The sequence below is a fragment of the Dendrobates tinctorius genome, unplaced genomic scaffold (genome assembly GCF_039654945.1).
Source record: "Dendrobates tinctorius isolate UK_male_01 unplaced genomic scaffold, ASM3965494v1 ptg000270l, whole genome shotgun sequence".
NCBI classification, from domain to species: domain Eukaryota; kingdom Metazoa; phylum Chordata; class Amphibia; order Anura; family Dendrobatidae; genus Dendrobates; species Dendrobates tinctorius.
Genome location: NW_027361937.1, coordinates 10113069 through 10131909, shown reverse-complemented (window position 1 = coordinate 10131909; position 18841 = coordinate 10113069). Strand labels below are relative to the sequence as shown.

Genomic DNA, 18841 nt, shown 5'->3' with positions numbered 1-18841 from the left:
GTGCTTTGTGCCTGTCGGTGGGTGTATACTGCTGAGGAGGAGCCATTTTCCTTTTTTGCCTAGGGTCAGCCTCCTAGCAACAGCAGTATACACCCATGGTTACCTGTGTCCCCCAATGAAGCGATAATGAGAAGAATTTAAGGAAATCCAATTGCAAAAATAGGGATTTTTGTGTACTCACCGTAAACTCCTTTTCTCCAAGCCAATCATTGGGGGACACAGAGACCGTGGGTGTTATGCTGCTGGCCACTAGGAGGACACTAAGTAAACCAGAAAAAAAGTTAGCTCCTCCCCTGCAGTATACACCCTCTCATTGGCGGAGATTCTCCAGTTCGGTGAAAAAAAGCAGTAGGAGCATAAACAGTCAACAATAACCATAATGTCAACGCCTAAGAATGCTACAGTGAGCCAATAGGCTAAAAAGGGTGGGTGCTGTGTCCCCCAATGATTGGCTTGGAGAAAAGGATTTTACGGTGAGTACACAAAAATCCCTATTTCTCCTACGCCTCATTGGGGGACACAGAGACCGTGGGACGTCCTAAAGCAGTCCCTGGGTGCGGAGCATACGTATGCTAATACCCCATGTACCACTGAGTCAACACCGTGGTACTGCCGATTGCAGGCTGCGTCTGCCGATAGCTGCATCCGCAGAAGCCTGAGAATGAGTTAGGCAATGCTTGAAAAGGTACGCAAGCTGGACCAAGTCGCAGCCTTGCGGAGAGGCCTGAGAATGAGTTTGGCAATTTCTAGTGAAAGGTATGCAGACTGGACGAAGTCGCAGCCTTGCAGACCTGTTCTGCCGAGGCCTGGTGCCGAAAGACCGAAGAGGCGCCCACTGACCGGGTAGAGCGCGCCTAAATCCCAGCCGGGACAGGCGCGTTCGTGACACGGTAGGATTTCTGAATCGCCAAGCGAGTGCACTTGGCTAGCAATGCTGTTGACGCGGCTAGACCCTTTGTATGCCCCTCAGAGCATGAACAGGGCATCTGACTTGTGGAAGGGGCCATCCGTGAGATGCACCGTGTCAGTGCGCTACCCACATCCAGGGTGTGGAGGGTCTTCTCAATGCGATGGACTGGCGCCGGAACAAAAGGAAGGCAAAACAATTTCCTCATTGAGATGGCAAGAGGAGAGGACTATGGCCAAGAAGGATGGGGACGTTCTGAGAACTACCTTTTTTCTGATGAAAATTCAGAAATGGAGAACGGCAGGTGAGGGCTGCCAATTTCAAAACTCGTGTGATTGACGTAGTTGCCACTAGAACAGACCTGGGCAAGGGGCAGCCCCCGGGCCGCATCCGGCCCGCCCACTGCCTGTTACCGGCCCGCGGAGGGGTCCGGGACTTCTCCAGTTCCTGCTTTCCTCATGAATCATTCATGAGGAAAGCAGAAAGCAGAGGAGTCCCGGCAGACGCTGCGGTGAGCGGAGCGGACCCCGACCTCCTGAGAGCGGCACAAACATTGCCTCCAGCGCACCGCCCACACACCAGACCTGCGGCGCTGACAGGTCGAGGCTGGAGGGGGGCGTGGTCTGAGAGATGGCTGCGTAGATGCCGTTGGTGGCGTCTGCTTGCAGCAGTATACATCACACCACGCCTCCAACTCTGTGCTAAAACGTGCGGGCGTGGAGGCGTGGTGTGATCTATACTGCTGCAAGCAGACTAGTGACACTGTGGTGCAACGTAAGGCTAGCATCAATTACTTGAGACTGGGTGTTTGGGTCTGGACTGGGTGTTTACGTCAGGACAGGGTCTGGGACTCTGGGTAGAGTGGTCAGCACCTAATAAAGTCTCTGTGAGCAGTACAGGAGTGGTACACAGATAAAACTTGCTTTCTCCCCTGTCCCCTGCAGCAGCCACGTTCTTCTGAAACTTGAGACTCCCATTGGAAGAATTAGGCAAGGTTAGCTGTTATAGCCCTTAAATATGTTGGCTAAAAAAAGAAAGATTGATGCAGAATGCAGAGTTTTTAACAAGGAATGGACTTCTAAATATTTATTTGCTGAAGCCAAAAGGTAAAGCTGTGTGCTTAATTTGTGGAGAGCACATAGCTGTGTTTAAAGATTACAATTTAAGTCGCCATTACGAGACTAAACATGCGGAGACATACAAGAACTTGACAGAGGCAGAGCGGGCACGGGCATCTGAAGACTTGCTATCAAAACTGCAAAGGCAAAGATAGCATGCGTATACTATATATTATATACATATATAGTATTGGGTACAAATGAGTTAATTATATTAGTCCGGCCCTCTGACACCATCCCAATTTCTAATGCGGCCCCATGGCAAAATTAATTGCCCACCCCTGCAGTAGAAAGACCTCCTTGCAAGAGAGGACGGTCAGTGACATGTCCTGCAGCAGTTCGAAAAAGGAACATCCTGAAAGGTCCCGAGAACCAGGTTAAGGTCCCATAATTCCAATGGCCTTCTATAAGGAGGTGCCACATGGGAAACTTCCTGAATGAACGTCTTGACCTGAAGTTTGGCGGCAATCTTGCGTTGGAAAAGAACTCACAAGGTCGAAATTTGGCCCTTGAGCGAGCTAAGCGCAAGACCTGATTTTTATCCAGATTGAAGAAATTCCAATATGGCCAGAATGGAAAACACCAGAGGTGATCGACCATGAGCCTTGTACCACGAAAAGAAGGTTTTCCAGGTGCGGTGAAGACACAGGCTTCTTAGCACTAATCATGGTGGAAACCACGTCATGAAAGAACCCAGCCTGTGCTCAAAAACCAGGATTCAACGGCCACGCCGTCAAAGACAGGGCCCCGGAGTTCTGGTGGTAAATCGGGCCCTGTGAAAGCAGAACCATGCGATCTGGAAGTCGCCAGGGGACGTCGGCGACTAGTTGTATTAGTTCTGCATACCATGTTCGGCGCGGCCAAACTGATGCGACTAGGCTCACTGGCACTCCCTCCGGCCCGATCGTCTTGAAGACCCTTGGAAACAAGTGAAGAGGATGTACAGGAGCCGGAACCGGAGCTATGGCGGAACTAGAGTGTCAGCTCCGATGGCGCAAGGGTCGCGCGATCGGGAAATAAACTGAGGAACCTTGTTGTTTAGTCTTGAGGCCATGAGACCCACATCAGGAGGCCTCCAACGATGACAAATCTGCTGAAAGATTTCCGGATGAAGAGACCACTACCCCGAGGCAATGCCTTGGTGACTGAGAAAATCTATCTTCCAATTTTCCAAGCCCGGGATTTGGCTTGTTGAGATGGGCGAATGATTAGTCTCGGCCCCACGGAAGATTAACTCACTTCGTGCCTGGCCATCCCGCCCCGGGAACCTCCCTGACGGTTGAGAAACGCTACAGCCATGGCGTTGTCGGATTGAGACCTGATAGGGACACCTGCGAAGAGATGGTGGAAACTCTGTAGAGCTAATGTGATTGTTCGTATCCCCCATGTTAATGGGGAGACGTGACTCTAGGGTTGACCAATGACCCTGTGCCGTGAGGTGACGAGAGACTGCACCCCAACTGAGGAGACTTGCGTCGGAGGTTACTACCAACCATCTTACTGTGGGTAAAGACCTTCCTTGATTCAGGGAGGACCTCAGTGTCCACCCCCTGGGGGCTTGCCTGTCCCGCAGGGACAGAGGAATCCGACGGTATAGAGAAAACGGGTTCTAGTCCCAAGCTAACAGCAACGCATGTTGTAAGGGACGGAGGTGGAACTGTGCAAATGGAACTGCTTCCGTTGCTGCCACCATCCTTCCAAGAACTCTCATGCTGAGACGAATGGAAAGAGAAACTGGTCAAGAAAGAGACCGCTCTGCTTGTTGTAAGGCTTTGGTCTCTTCTGGGGGGAGAGTGGTGGACCCGCGGGAAGTAAGAGCCGGTCCTGGGAGAGACTTTTCGCAGTCTGTCTTCCGTCCTAGGCGAGAAAGTGTATTTACTGTTATCCACAGATTCCTCACAGACTGAAAGGGACGGACCCTTGAAGAGCAGGTCGTCCAGATACGAAAACACTACCACTCCCCGAGGGTGAAGAATGGGCATGACAGCCGCCATGACCTTGGTAAAGATCCCTGGAGCGGTGGCGAGTCTAAAGGACAAGGCCACAAACTGGAAGTGTTCCTCGTGAGTTGCAAAACGCAGGAACTACTGGAGGGACGGGCAGATCGGAACGTGAATGTAAGCGTCCTTGATGTCGAGGGATGCCAGGAACTGTCCCTTTTCCATGGAAGTGACAACAGATCGGAGAGTTTCCATTCGAATCGCCGTACCATAACAATGTGATTCAACAATTGAGATCCAGAATGGGTGGCATCGACCCGTCCTCTTTTGGAACCCCAAAAAAAAAAGTCTGAATAAAATCTCCTGAACCTTTTGTGAAGGGGGACCGGAATGATGACTTCGTCTCTTAGAGCCTGAACTGCCCGAAGGAAGGCTCTTGTCCTTTTCTAGGGGGAAGAGGAGAGGAAAACCCGAGTTAGAGGGGAAATTCTATGTTCTATCCGAAGAATACCAGCTTCCTGACCCATTTGTCGTCATTAGGTAGATCTATGAGATCTGGCTCCCCTAGATCCAGAAGCCCAAGGCCTGGGTTTCCAAGAACAGTTAGGTCTGTATGAGATCTGGAGCCTCTCTCCGCGCAGGGACCAATTGGAATTGTTGCCAGAAAATCGAAAAACGCGTCAGCTGTTGAAACGGCCGAACAGCCCTTTGTTGAGGAAGGAATTTACTTGTTTTTCCCTCCCGGTAGTATCAGAAATTAGCTGGTCCAGTCTCTCTCCAAAAAAGACGACCCGCTTGAAAAGGGGGGGGGGGGGGGGGAGAAGTCAACCATCGTTTAGATGTGGCATGTGCCCACCAGCCTCGGAGCCCCGGGGCTCTTGTAATGGAGATCGTATTAGCGGCAGTATGAGTCGCCTGAAAAGAAGCGTCTACTACAAAGTTCGCTGCGTGAATCATCTGGCTGGTGACAGAGGTGGTCTCCGGAGGAAGATTGGTGCCCTGGAAGGCAGTAATCAGGACTTCTGTCCAAGCGGCCATGCCTTAGTGACCTAAACTGCGGCGAAGGATGGAACAAACGCTGTTCCTGAAGCTTCCACAAAAAAAAAAAATTGAACGGGCAAGGTGGTCAATTTGACGATCGGAGGGGTTCCTGACCGAGGAACCCTCAGAAACAGATAGGAGCGTTGTGGAAGCAAGACGCGCTACAGGAGGGTCCACCGGAGGGAACTGTAATCGATCCTTCATTAGGTCTGGATCAAAAGGGTATTTAGCCAGAGTAAACTTTTGCCCAGTGAACCACTTATGTGGCTGATTCCTATGATACTAGACGGCTGGTAAATAATCAGCGCACACGCTTATTCCTTAAATGAGATAAGGAGTGGTGGAGCGGGAATATTTTCCTCATTCAACTTCAGAATCCTGTTGACTGATTCTATAAGAGAATCAAGCGACTCTTGATCAGTTGGTGGATTCTGAGGGGCTGACGCAACAGATACAAAATCAGAGTTATGCTTGCTGTAAACCTCAGGAGAGGACGAGCGAGAGACAGGAGTCGATGGTGCTGAGGCGCGAACGCGACTAGGGGACGCGTCATGGACCCGCTTTTGCAGAGACAGTCTTCCCGGATGGAAAATATATAGCCTTGGTCAGAGGCTCCGACTGTGACAGGGGAGCAGCCCACTCGGGGGTACCAGATGCAGGTGTGCCGTCTGCAGCGGCTGCGAGGAGCGTTGGAGCACAGGTAGGGGCGCAGTTCGGGCGCAGGCCGGGTCGCAGTCTGTGCATAACGGATTAGCTTGAGCACTGTGTAAGGCTGACTTGCAAGTGGTATACACGGTATAAAAGCGCAGTGTGCTTCTTAGCGGTTCGTTTAGCCTCCTGTGAGTGAGGCATAGCGCTCCAGAAAGGGTTAACGGCAGAGTGACTGCAGCTGCAGGGAATGTGCCTGGAAGGGGTTAAGCTTTAATCTGAGGGCAGATGCAGCTTACCCAAGGTCCTGTGTTATGGCCCTGTGGTGTCACCCAGAATTCGGTAGCTCCTGAAAGGGTTAACTGCAGCAGAGGTAACAGACATGGCCCCCGAGATTAGAATTGCGCGTCTCGTTAGGAATGAGAGGTGCCAAGAGGAGGGGGCGGTGACGATAGCGCGGGCGGCACTATTCAAATTGCGGCCTAGTAGGCCGGAAAAGGGGACTAAATTTTTGACCTACCCGCGGTAGGCACCGGGGGCGGAGAGGGGGCGGCGCTATTTAAATTGCTTCCTAGCAGGCCAAAGAAGCTGGGGGATAAATTTCTGGACTCCCCGCGGTAAGCGCCGGACGGGGAGGGGGGGCAGCGACCGGGCACCAGTGTACCGCCGCTGACGCTAAGTCAACGCTTCTCCCGGGGACAAGGACCCGACCCCATACCTCCACTCCTGTGCTCAGTCAGGTCAGCGATGTCCGGGTTCTTCATCCAGGCGATGTAGCAGAGTTGGAGGAGGTTTTACAGGGGGATATTGCTCAATCGGTCCTCCCTCTGGGCAGGGGGACGGAGAGCTCTGGGGCTGATTCAGGGCATCCGAAAAAGCGCTGTTCAGGTCTGCTCCATGCACTCCTGTGCCAAGTCCTGTTGCCCTTGCCCTCGTATCCGTGGCGTACCGACCATACGGGAACCATCGTCCGAGGAATCAGCCCCATTTGTCGCAGGAAAGTGTACGTGAAGGGTGACTCCACGTGCTTGCCTATTGTTGGTTCAGGGGAGAGCGGGCCGTAGAAAGGAACCGTCACTCCGTTAATTAAAAAATAAAAAAATTTACAGAAAAATCAAAAATAAAATAAAAACGGTGGGGTCTGAAGACCCAAGTGCCTCCTTCAGACACTAAGCAAGAACTGTAGAATTTCAGCCAGTGAGAGGGTGTATACTGCAGGGGAGGAGCTATCTTTTTTTCTGGTTTACTTAGTGTCCTCCTAGTGGCCAGCAGCATAACACCCACGGTCTCTGTGTCCCCCAATGAGACGTAGGAGAAATGATTTTTATCCCACAATACACGCTTTTAAAGAAAGGTGGATTCAAAAATTCACAAGGCTCATGAATCCTTATGGGTTACTCACATAAAGACATGGAATCTAGAGGTGCAAAAAGTGTGACCCAGGGAATAAACTACATAGCTCTTCATATTTCAAATATTGTCGATGAGCTGAAGGGTTGCTGTAAATATAGGAAAGACACACTCACCCACTGTCATCACATAAAGGTACCTTTTTAACACCCAAAATGTCTTCTATGAGAGTTGCGGTTTGCAGGAAGGTCTTCTTGTTGGTCATGAGTGTGAACAGGAAAAGCACAAAGTCATTCCGTTCTGCCAGACGCTTGGTGACCCCTTCTGTCTATGGAAATCCCAACACCAGTAAGAGTTAGCGTACACAACCTTTAACTTCACAAATAATGATTAATGAACAGCGGATTTTCACTTGGTGCTGAAAATATATCTGTACAACAAAGACCGAAAAGAAAAATCTAAACAGGGAACCTGACAGCTTCCCCAGGCCCCAAACCACCGTCATGTATTTATTGTAACCATTATCACGCAACTCACTCCCAAAGGTGAGTGACTAGTGGGCCAATTAGTAAGCAACACCCCCACTACTAGTCACCAATAAGGCTATGTTCACACTAGGTGTTTTTCCAGCATTTTTTTATGCAATATACAGTACTAAACGCAACTTCTTTCCTGCCAAGAGATCAGGTTTTTTTCTGCAGAAAAACAAACACTAAAAATGCCTAGTGTGAACATAACCTTAATTAGCATATCACCACCACAATATAAAATGGTTTTATTTTTTTACCATATGCAGTAATTATAAGAATCTATAAGAAAATGAAAAGGCTAGGTAGGTAGAAAGAGTATAAAGATAGATATATGGTGGTGGATTGGGGGCCTGGGGAAGCTATCAAGTTCCCTTTAAACAAAAACTACCATATATACTATTCTAAAAGCCATGGCTACATCCACTATCCCACTCATTTGTCAGCCAAGGGCTGCATCTTGTATTGTAAATCAGTGCCATTCGTGTTATAACATATGAATGATAATGATTCTTCAAGGATTACTGTGGCACTAATTCTTGGTGGCGGACCCCTCTGTTGTAATCCTGCCCATTTTACCTAGAGAAGCTCAGATGATCACTAGTGACTGCCAGCTTTTAGGTAAGAGGACAGATCCTGGGACTGATGGCGGTCACTCTGAGTAGAGTTATGCTTTAGACTCTCCTACATAACATATTTACTTGGGAGATCTAGACCCTTTTTTCACTAGTCAGGCTATCAGTGAACAGAAGGGATTAACAAGTCAGATCACGAAAGCGAAAGACTCCTCAACATAAGTAGCCGAGATCACAGACAAATCCACAATCTACAGGAAGAATCCCTTTACCATTACTTAATTAGAAGACACCAATTTTGACACCAATTAATAGGTGTGTCCTATATCTAAAACGCTAATGATGCACCAAGATATTAAGGAATACCTTTCTAGATCAGGGATGGACGAAACACTGCAGTAGTGTACATGGTAGGAGCTTGTTTCATTAAGCAGCCTAGTTAAAGGGCCTGCAGCAAGTTCATATGGCAAGATGGCTGTACAGAGCCCCGACCTGGCTAGTAACAGCATACTTGTGGGTGAGAGCCCTGCAGCACAGTAATGTGCTATATTATGTCTAAATCTAACGTGTCCAACCTTTTGGCGTCTCTGGGTTACCCCGGAAGAAGAGGTGTCTTGGGCCGCATATTAAATACACAAACCCTTAGGAAAGCTGATGAGCAAAAAAAAAAAAAAGGTCTGTGCATAATTTTCTTGCTATCCACCACAGATAAGCAAAGATGTCCTCACATAATAATCAGCCCCCGCACCACCGAACACCCGCAGCGGAGCACATCAGAACACCCCCTCATCCCAGCCTGCAGCAACGCTCCACTCTTGCCTCCTCCAGTAGCGACCCCGATTCACCGCAGTCACCAACGGTAAGCAATAAGATGCATGGATTATAATAAGCGTCACCATTTTGTTAAAAAAAAGTTTTTTCCTATTTTTCTCCTCAAAATTTGGGGTGGGTCTTAAAATCCACAAAATACGGTATATGAAATAGGACACTATGGGAATGTAACCTTCTTGATCCCTGTGCTTTCTATTTTGAACTTGCACACTCCCTAAGTGTTGCTACTTTTGATAAAATGTATGATACGGATTGGCCAATTTGGTTAATACTTTATGATCACAGGTATTTGTTTGCCATTTACCAGCCACTAATTCTATGCGGAGGAAACTTCTTTTCTTTGACCATTGTGTATTACTAGATATTTGATACCTCTCTATATACCCATCTCACCTTGAACATATTGCTTACTTGCCAGTGTGATGGTTCTTTGTCATGTTACATATATCCTTAATTATTGAAAGTAATTTTATGTATGTATTTTCCACAAAATTCAAGAGTGTTCAACCATAAAAAAAAAAAAAAAAAATCCTTTCTTATATGGAGTGGCTAATTGGCCTTTAGTGCTACTCTTCAGATTTTATCGCCTATCTCTGTAACTGAATAAGTACTCAGTGGATTTATTGTTGTTTTGTACACAGATCACATAGGAAACAGAGACTGCTGCATACACATCGCATTGGGGACACAGACTAGAAGTTACTGACAGGTTCCTTTCAAAAAAAAAAAATATATATATATATATATATATATATATATATATATATATATATATATACTTATTATCCAGTAAATATCAGAAATGGTTCTTACACATATGCAGGTGTTGTACAGGATGCTCAAGCAGTCCTTTATCAACTCATCGCCAACTGAAATACAAGATGTACATTACGAGGCTGCAGATTATTGGTCAGACTATTATATATAAGAACACACGGCTAAAAGGTTCATTAAAGGAAGCAAGATAGTATAAGTGAGATACAATACGATGGGATTAATAGAGTCTAACATCAAGGGAAACAATTTATAATAAAGCTGCAGTAACAATTATATAGAAAACACATAAAAGTTCTTTATTACAGTCTTTACATGAAGCTTTCATTGTTGCAAATATATTCTACATTTAGGCTAGGTCTTACAGGGTGGCACACCTCTACCAGTGTCACCATGTAACCCAAGTCTAAAAGCAACACTACGGGGGGGGGGGGGGGAAATCACTTATGCCTTTGAGCATAGGTCCTTATTTAAAAAAAAAAAAAAAAATCTCCCCTCTACTCCTTAAAAGGGGTTGTCTCCATTCAAAAAACTTCTCCAATCGACTGCAGTGATTTTGACGTGATGTCAATACTACAGCCATACAATGCACACTGGGTTAGGAGTGGAGACACAGTATAGGTGTTAGGATAAGCAAGTAAAGAAGGTTTTTTTTACGGCAAACTGTGCATACAAGTTTATATTCTATAGGGAACAATCCCTTTAAAATGCTTGTCCATACTGATGTCCTAAACTTAGGAGAGGTCATTAGTAGCAGGATCCAGTCCTCGGATCAGCTCAGCGCCTATAGAAATTCACGTGATTCCAGATGCAGTAGCCGAGATGAGGCACTACACAGTATATGGACCTGTGGTGTCTTGGCTCTGTATATTGTGTACTTCTGGGCGGCCATGGGACGAAATCGAACATAGCAGATGGCACACCCTTAATGTGATAATCCTAAGAATAGGTCATTGATATTTTAGCCTAGGAAAAGTCCCCAAAAGACAATCTAGCTTCTTTAACAAATAAATTATTTTTTAAAATTTGAAATAAAAAAAAAAAAAAAATAATAATCAACAGGGAAAGCCATGGCCAAACGTACACTTTCCATATTTAGCTCTTGTACGTATAGGGGGACCCTAATCGGGCATATGGACACGTTTTTTACGGTATGACAACACCATAAAGAGGACAGTTGGAGAAAGGCTATACCATATATCTGCCATCTAGAATTCAGAGAGTTCGTTTTAGGGTGGACTAGATCTAGAACCCACAGACTAAAAAAATTGTATTTTTTTTTTTTTTTTTACAAGCCATAAAGCAGGGCAGCCCCATAACACAAACCAAATATAACGGGGCCGTCATACATCAACAGCTGTGTTAGCAGTCACAACATTGGAGACATTGAGTCACTCACTTTTATGCTTCTTCTTCTGAGGAAATAAGCTCGGCCGCATGAGTATCTCCACTAGAAGCTGAAGGTAAGCATAAGATTACTCAGTGCATGTGTGGAAGGAATAAGGTATATTTCCATACATTGGTGATTACTTTTTATATCTATACCATGTAACAATGCGGCATCCCGGCCACAAAGCCGCCCCAGCGCGTTTATTCCCCCAGGGTTAAAAGACTGAATTGTTCTACTCTTGGTCATTGAATTATTTGCCATATTTTCATTTTTCTGCCAGACATAACCACTGGTAAACAGAAGGCCCCTTTATTTATATGAAGCTGTAGGATTTGTTAGGCCACATTCACAAGATCAGTATTTTACCTCAGTATCTGTAAGAACCAGGAGTGAGTGATAAATACAGAAGTGGTGACGTGTCTCTATTATACTTTCCTCTGATTGTTCCAGTCCTGGTTTTAGCTTACACAAACTGAGGTAAAAAAACCCTCAAATACTCAGTCTGTGCACAAGGCCTTAATTTTTTCGCATTTTCAGTGTTTTCCTTTAGGCTACGTTCGTGTGTTCGGTATTTGGTCAGTATTTTACCTCAGTATCAGTAAGCCAAAACCAGGAGTGGGTGATAAATACAGAAGTGGTGACGTGTTTCTATTAGACCATGTGCACACTGTTCAGTATTTGGTCAGTATTTTACCTCAGTATGTGTAAGCCAAAACCAGGAGTGGGTGATAAATACAGAAGTGATGACGTGTTTCTATTAGGCCATCTGCACACATTCAGTATTTGGTCAGTATTTTACCTCAGTATCTGTAAGCCAAAATCAGGAGTGGGTGATAAATACAGAAGTGGTGACGTGTTTCTATTAGGCCATCTGCACACATTCAGTATTTGGTCAGTATTTTACCTCAGTATCTGTAAGCCAAAACCAGGAGTGGGTGATAAATACAGAAGTGGTGACGTGTTTCTATTATACTTTTCCTCTGATTGCTCCATTGCTGGTTTTGGCTTACAAATACTGAGGTAAAATACTGACCAAATACTTAACATGTCTTTACTACTCAACTAACTGCAGCGTTGCTTCCAGGAACTCTATGTAGACAGTACATAGAAGAACATACATCTTCAATCAAAAGCTTGAGAAGTTGTCCAAAGGGCTGCAGAGAAAAAGCCCAAGTGGTCAGCCACTACTACTAGGCAGAGGCAATGTAAGGGCCCAAATTCACTTCTGCAGGGAAAAGAAGGAATTAAGGGGAGGCGCTCATAATCCACAGGTGAGAATCACTTTCCAATGTACTGAGGAATTCTTATCTATTAACAACATGCTTTACAGACCATTTATCTTATATTGTTATTCATAGTGAATGTGAGAAAGATATGATTGGGACAAAGCAAGACTAGCACATGTAGCGTATACTAAGGCCTGCTTCACACTTCCGTTTTTGACCATCAGTCAAAATCCGCCGTTTTTGAAAAAAAAACGGATCTGCCATTTTTTTTGGCGGATCCGTTTTTTCCCCCATTGACTTGCATTACCGGCGGATCTTGACGGATGGCCATCCGTTGGATCCGGTTTTTTGCGGATCCGTCACTTTTTTTTGCGTCCGCCGAGATGCCTGGACGGACCATGTAACATTTTTTTCTACTGCAGGATCCGCAATTCTATAGAGCGCATGCCCGGAGGAAAGATTTAACCCTGAAATCATTTCTGACGGTCAGAGAATCTCTCTCTCTCCTTCCCGGGCAGCGGTTCCTTTAAAATTCTTCATTCTGCGGATCCGTCAAAAAAAAGGATCCGGTGGCATCCGTTCACATCAGTTAGGAACGGATCCGCTTTCTGCCTTTTTGGCGGATTTTAACTGACACAAAAAACTGAAGTGTGAAACAGGCCTAATACATACACTGTGTGCACAAATATTAGGGCAAGTGAGTATTTTCCCCACATAATTGTTATGCAGATTTTCCAACTCTAAGCTGTATAACCTTGAATGTTTATTGGATGTAGCAGATCAGGTGAAGTGTTTTTATGTAATGAGGGAGGGTGAGGCCTAAGGATACATGACCCTTTATCAAGGTGTGCAGAATTATTAGGCAGCTGATTTCCCTCAGGCAAAATGAGCCAAAAAAGAGATTTAACTGATTCAGAAAAGTCAATGATTGTTATAAGTTTTACAAAGGGCTGCAGTGATCTTAATATTGCTAACATATTGGGGTGAACACTCAACATCAAAAGTTTTGTTGCAAATAGTTAACAGTCGTAAAAGCTGTGTTGAGAAAAAAGAGGCATATTAACTCTTTGAGAGGAACCAACGTGAAGTGACCAGGAAGCCATTATCCACCTATGCTGCCATATTCCAGATCTGCAGCCTTTCGTAGCGCCCAAAAGTACAAAGTGGTCAGTGCTCAGAGACATGGCTGATGTAAGGAAAGACGAAACCCAACCACCACTGAACAACTCACAGAACTACAAGGTGTTCAGTGCTCAGAGACACGGTCAATGTATGGAAAGATGAAACCCAACCACCACTGAACAAGTCACAGAACTACAAGGAGTTCAGTGCTCAGAGACAAGGCTGAGGTAAGGGAGGATGAAACTCAACCACCAATGAACAAGTCACAGAACTACAAGGTGTTTAGTGCTCAGAGACACGGTCAATGTAAGGAAGGATGAAACCCAACCACCAATGAACAAGACACAGAAGTACAAGGTGTTCAGTGCTCAGAGACAAGGCTGAGGTAAGGAAGAATGAAACCCAACCACCACTGAACAAGTCACAGAACTACAAGGTGTTCAGTGCTCAGAGACATGGCCGAGGTAAGGGAGGATGAAACCCGAGTACCACTGAACAAGTCACAGAAGTACAAGGTGTTCAGTGCTCAGAGACATGGCCGAGGTAAGGGAGGATGAAACCCGACCACCACTGAACAAGACACAGAAGTACAAGGTGTTCAGAGCTCAGAGACATGGCCGAGGTAAGGGAGGATGAAACCCGAGTACCACTGAACAAGTCACAGAAGTACAAGGTATTCAATGCTCAGAGACATGGCCGAGGTAAGGGAGGATAAAACCCGACGACCACCAAACAAGACACAGAAGTACAAGGTGTTCAGTGCTCAGAGACACGGCCGAGGTAAGGGGTGATGAAACCTGACCACCACTGAAAAAAGACAAAGAAGCTGAAACATCAAGACTGGGACAAGAGATATCTGAAATAGCCATGATTCTTATGCAAGGCAGTGCTCCATCGCATGCATCAAAGTCTCCAGTGCTTGAATATCCAGTAAAGGCTTTAAAGATAAAAGAATAATGAAACAGCCCCATTCTCACTGGACTTAAGCCTTATTGGGAACTTGTGGGACCACCTTAAATGTGAAATTTACAATGAAGGAAAACCGTTCGCCTCTGGTAGAATGTGGTTGGTGTGGCGCAACCACTCCATGGATGGAAGGCTTAAGGCCGTTATTGAAAAGATAGATTGCTATATTGTTCACGGATATTTTTTGGGAAATGTCAGAAATGTATTTTCGTACATTGAGTTGTTTGGATATTATTCTCACTTTAACAGAAGTAAAAGTAAACTGACATGGGAAAATTTACATTTTTCAGTTAGTTGCCCAGTAATTCTTTACATATAGATATCCACCTACGAAAGATGAAACCCCCACTTTAGTTTCTTAGCCCCTTAGTGACAGAGCCATTTTGAAGCTTAACGACCAGGCCAATTTTTACAATTCTGACCACTGTCACTTTATGAGGCTATAACTCTGGAACGCTTTAACGAATCCCACCGATTCTGAGTTTGTTTTTTTGTTACATATTGCACTTCATGCTATTGGTAAAATTTCACACGAAATACTTAATAAATAACATTTCCCATATGTCTACTTTACATCAGCACAATTTTGGAAACAAAATTGTTTTTAGTTAGGAAGTTTCTCATTTTTACAACAAAATTTACAAAACCATTTTTTCAGGGACCACATCACATTTAAAGTCACTTTGAGGGGTGTACATGACAGAAAATACCCAAAAGTGACATTCTAAAAACTGGACCCCTCAAGGTGCTCAAAACCACATTCAAGAAGTTAATTAACCCTTTACATGATTCACAGGAAATGAAGCAATGTGGAAGGAAAGAATTAACATTTAATTTCAGAACCATTTTTTTTTATTTTCTCAAGTGTTAATAAAGAAAATAAATGACAAAATTTGTTGTGCAATTTCTCCTGAATACGCACCTCATATATGAGAGTAAACCACTGTTTGGGTGCACGGCAGAGCTCAGAAGGGAAGGAGCGCCGTTTGACTTTTTCAATGCAGAATTGGCTGGACTTGAGATCTGACACCATGTAGCGTTTGGAGACCCCCTGATGTGCCTAAACAGTGGAAACCCCCCACAAGTGACACCATTTTGGAAACTAGACCCCTTAAGGAACTTATCTAGATGGGTGTTGAGCACTTTGAACCCCCAAGTGCTTCACAGAAGTTTTTAATGCAAAGCTGTAAAAAAAAAAATAAAAAAAAAATTTTTTCCACAAAAGATGTTTTCACCCTCAAATTTTTACTTTCACAAGGGTAACAGGAGAAACTGGACCACAAAAGTTGTTGTGCAATTTGTCCTGAGTATGCCGATACCCCATATGTGGGGGTAAAACACTGTTTGGGCGCATGGCAGAGCTCAGAAAGGAAGGAGCACAGTTTTGGAATGTAGACTTTGATGGAATGGTCTGCGGGCGTCATGTTGCATCTGCAGAGCCCTTGATGTGCCTAAACAGTAGAAACTCCCCAACAAGTGACCCCATTTTCGAAACTAGACCCCCCAAGGAACTTATCTAGATGTGCTGTGAGAACTTTGAACCCCCAAGTATGTCACTAAAGTTTATAACGCAGAACTGGGAAATTAAAAAAAAAATCATTTTTTTTCCATAAAAAAGGTTTTTAAGCCAGCATGTTTTTATTTTCACAAGGGTAACAGGAAAAATTGAACCCCAATTTGTCCTGAGTACGCTGGCACCCCATATGTGGGGGGGACCACTGTTTGGGCACACATCGGAGCTCAAAAGGGAAATAGTGACTTTTGGAATGCAGACATTGATGGAATGGTCTGCGGGCATCATGTTGCGTTTGGAGAGCCCCTGATGTGCCTAAACACTAGAAACCCCCACAAGTGACCCCATTTTGGAAACTAGACCCACCAAGGAGCTTATCTAGATGTGTGGTGAGCACTTTGAATCCCCAAGTGCTTCACAGAAGTTTTTAACGCTGAGCCGTGAAAATAAAAAAAAAATTTCTCCACAAAAATGATTTTTTAGCCCCCAATTTTTTATTTTACCAAGTGTAACAGGAGAAATTAGGCACCCAAAGTTGTTGTGCAATTTGCCCCGAATACGCTGATGGCCCAAATGTGGGGGAAACTACTGTTTGAGCACACAGCAGAGCTCAGAAGGGAGGGAGCACCATTTGACTTTTTGAACGCAAAATTGGCTGGAATCAATGGTGGCGCCATGTCGTGTTTGGAGTCCCCCTGATGTGCCTAAACAGTGGAAACCCCCCAATTCTAACTCCAACCCTAACTCCAATCATAACCCTAATCACAACCCTAAGTCCAATCCGCGTTCAATCCGCAGCAAATCTTTACAACATACGCAACGTGGAAACATACCCTAACCATAACCCTAATCACAACCGTAACCCTAATCCAAACCCTAATGCCAACCCTAACCCTAATCCCAACCGTAACCCTAAACCCAACCCTAATACCAACCGTAACCCTAACTTTAGCCCAACTCGTTTTAGCCCAATTGTAACCCCAATGGAAAAAGGGAAAGAAATATATTTTTTATTTTATTATTTTTCCCTAACTAAGGGGGTGATAAAGGGGGGGGATTTATTTATATGTACTTTGATCACTGTGATAGGGTTTATCACAGTGATCAAAATGTACCTGGAATGAATGAATGGAATCTGCCGGGTGCTGGCCGGCACATCTCGGCTGGCGCACTGTGCAAGCGCCCACCATTTTCTTTACAGGAAGAAAACGCCAGGAGCTGCAGGAGCCGTGGGAGGACGGGGTTCACACAGGTAGGTACGGGGAACAGATCGGGGGACCCGGGAACATCAGAGGAGAAATTAAATGCAAAAATAGCAGCTTTTTTTGTTGCGATCGCCGTTATACGGTTAATAACAGCGATCGAAACACCGCATTCGGTAAATACCGACCTGAATCATGTTCTCTGGGGTCTCGGCTACCCCCAGCAGCATAGACCCCGGAGAAATTCTGACTCTGGGGGGCGCTACTTTGTCTACAGTGCCGTTAATTAATGGCGCTGTGGTTTAAGTACTTTTAACCTTTGTCAGGTAGATACTGCCTGAAATCCACATTAACAAATGCTGCAAAAGCAACTCATACAATAATTACAGTGCATAGCAGTGTCAAAACGACTTTGCTGAGTAAATGTTCAGTCTTACGCGGCTTCTTTCGCTTTAGAGTTTGGACACCCTGAAGTGGTTAAAAGAAGTGGCATTCTCACTCTCTGGGCTGCTTCCGATGGGAAGCCGCCCACTCTTTATATCTATCAGTGTACAGTGAAAGCCGCTGGCAGCGGAGCTGCCTCAAGAACAACGTCAATTGGAAAACAACCGCTGGCACTCTCCTAAAGCGGCATCGTCTGGGAAAACCCGACGGCTGCATTGGCATCTAAATGAAGTACTGTAGACAAACCAATCGTGAATAGGCATGGTTAAACACGCTCGTTTCACAATTATCTAGCAGTGTTATCTAGCAGTGTAAACAGGCTGCTGATCACCTGATGAACAAGCAAAACACTCCATCAGCATAAAAGATCCTCCTTGTCGGCCGTACAGACTCGCACTGCTGAGAAGTATGGCAGTCTATGTGCACTGAGGGATTTAACATAGATCTTCAGTGCGCATCGTTTACTTTGGTCTGCGTGTGTAAACAGGCATTTAAATGAACGCCGATAGGTAAAAGTTTACTTATCGGCTTTCAAATTGTGTCGCTGGTCAGTCTGTGTAAAAGAACCCTAGTACTCTTGGTAATCTGCACACTTCACACCCCAACTATAAGATGATAGGTGATTAGGAGGTCAGCTGATCATTACTAGAAAGGGTGGGGGGGGGGTAGTCTGAGGCAGGCACCAGGCTACACAAGTTAAAGTCAAAGGAGCTGATTGAAAACAGCCAAGTACTTGACCGCCACTCCATTTACACTCTGACAGCATAGCTGCAGTGAAGAGGGGGCTCAGGGCTCTACTTCTGGTAACAAGGTGAGCCACAAGTGATCAGACATCACATATCCTGTAGATAAGCGATAAATGCCATTTTGTGAAAATCCTTTTAATGACAATTACATTTTGAATTCAACATCAGCTAGTTAAAACACAATCATGTAGATAAAGCACAACAGGACACAACACTTTACATGGCACATATGTAACCTAAAACCCTATCAAAACTAATAATGTCAATTAAAAAAAGGTGAACTTACATCAACTCCACCAAACAAATCAAAGGTGTAAGTATTGGGAAAGGGAAACTCCGGACCAGACACCTTTTCATCAGTCACAATTGCCATTGCTTCCTTGGAAAGTAGAGGAGAAATTTCCTGCAGGTTGGAAAAACACGTGAGTCTTACAGAGTAGTTCTGCCATTCAACTCACAATGAAACATATCTGGAATTATTAAAGGTCATCATATTTTATATACAGAAGTGATACGCTAAA

General features: G+C 45.1%; 1 protein-coding gene across 1 annotated transcript in view; it reads right to left on the bottom strand.

Moving 5' to 3' along the window:
- TRPC4AP (transient receptor potential cation channel subfamily C member 4 associated protein) overlaps positions 1-18841 on the bottom strand; it is an 83306-nt gene that overhangs the window by 55197 nt on the left and 9268 nt on the right. The window contains exons 3-6 of the mRNA XM_073559419.1: positions 18607-18723; positions 11111-11168; positions 9751-9806; positions 7204-7332 (exon numbers count right to left, since the gene is read on the bottom strand). Coding sequence (XP_073415520.1) covers positions 7204-7332; positions 9751-9806; positions 11111-11168; positions 18607-18723 — 360 coding nt within the window. The remainder of the gene's footprint in view (positions 1-7203; positions 7333-9750; positions 9807-11110; positions 11169-18606; positions 18724-18841) is intronic.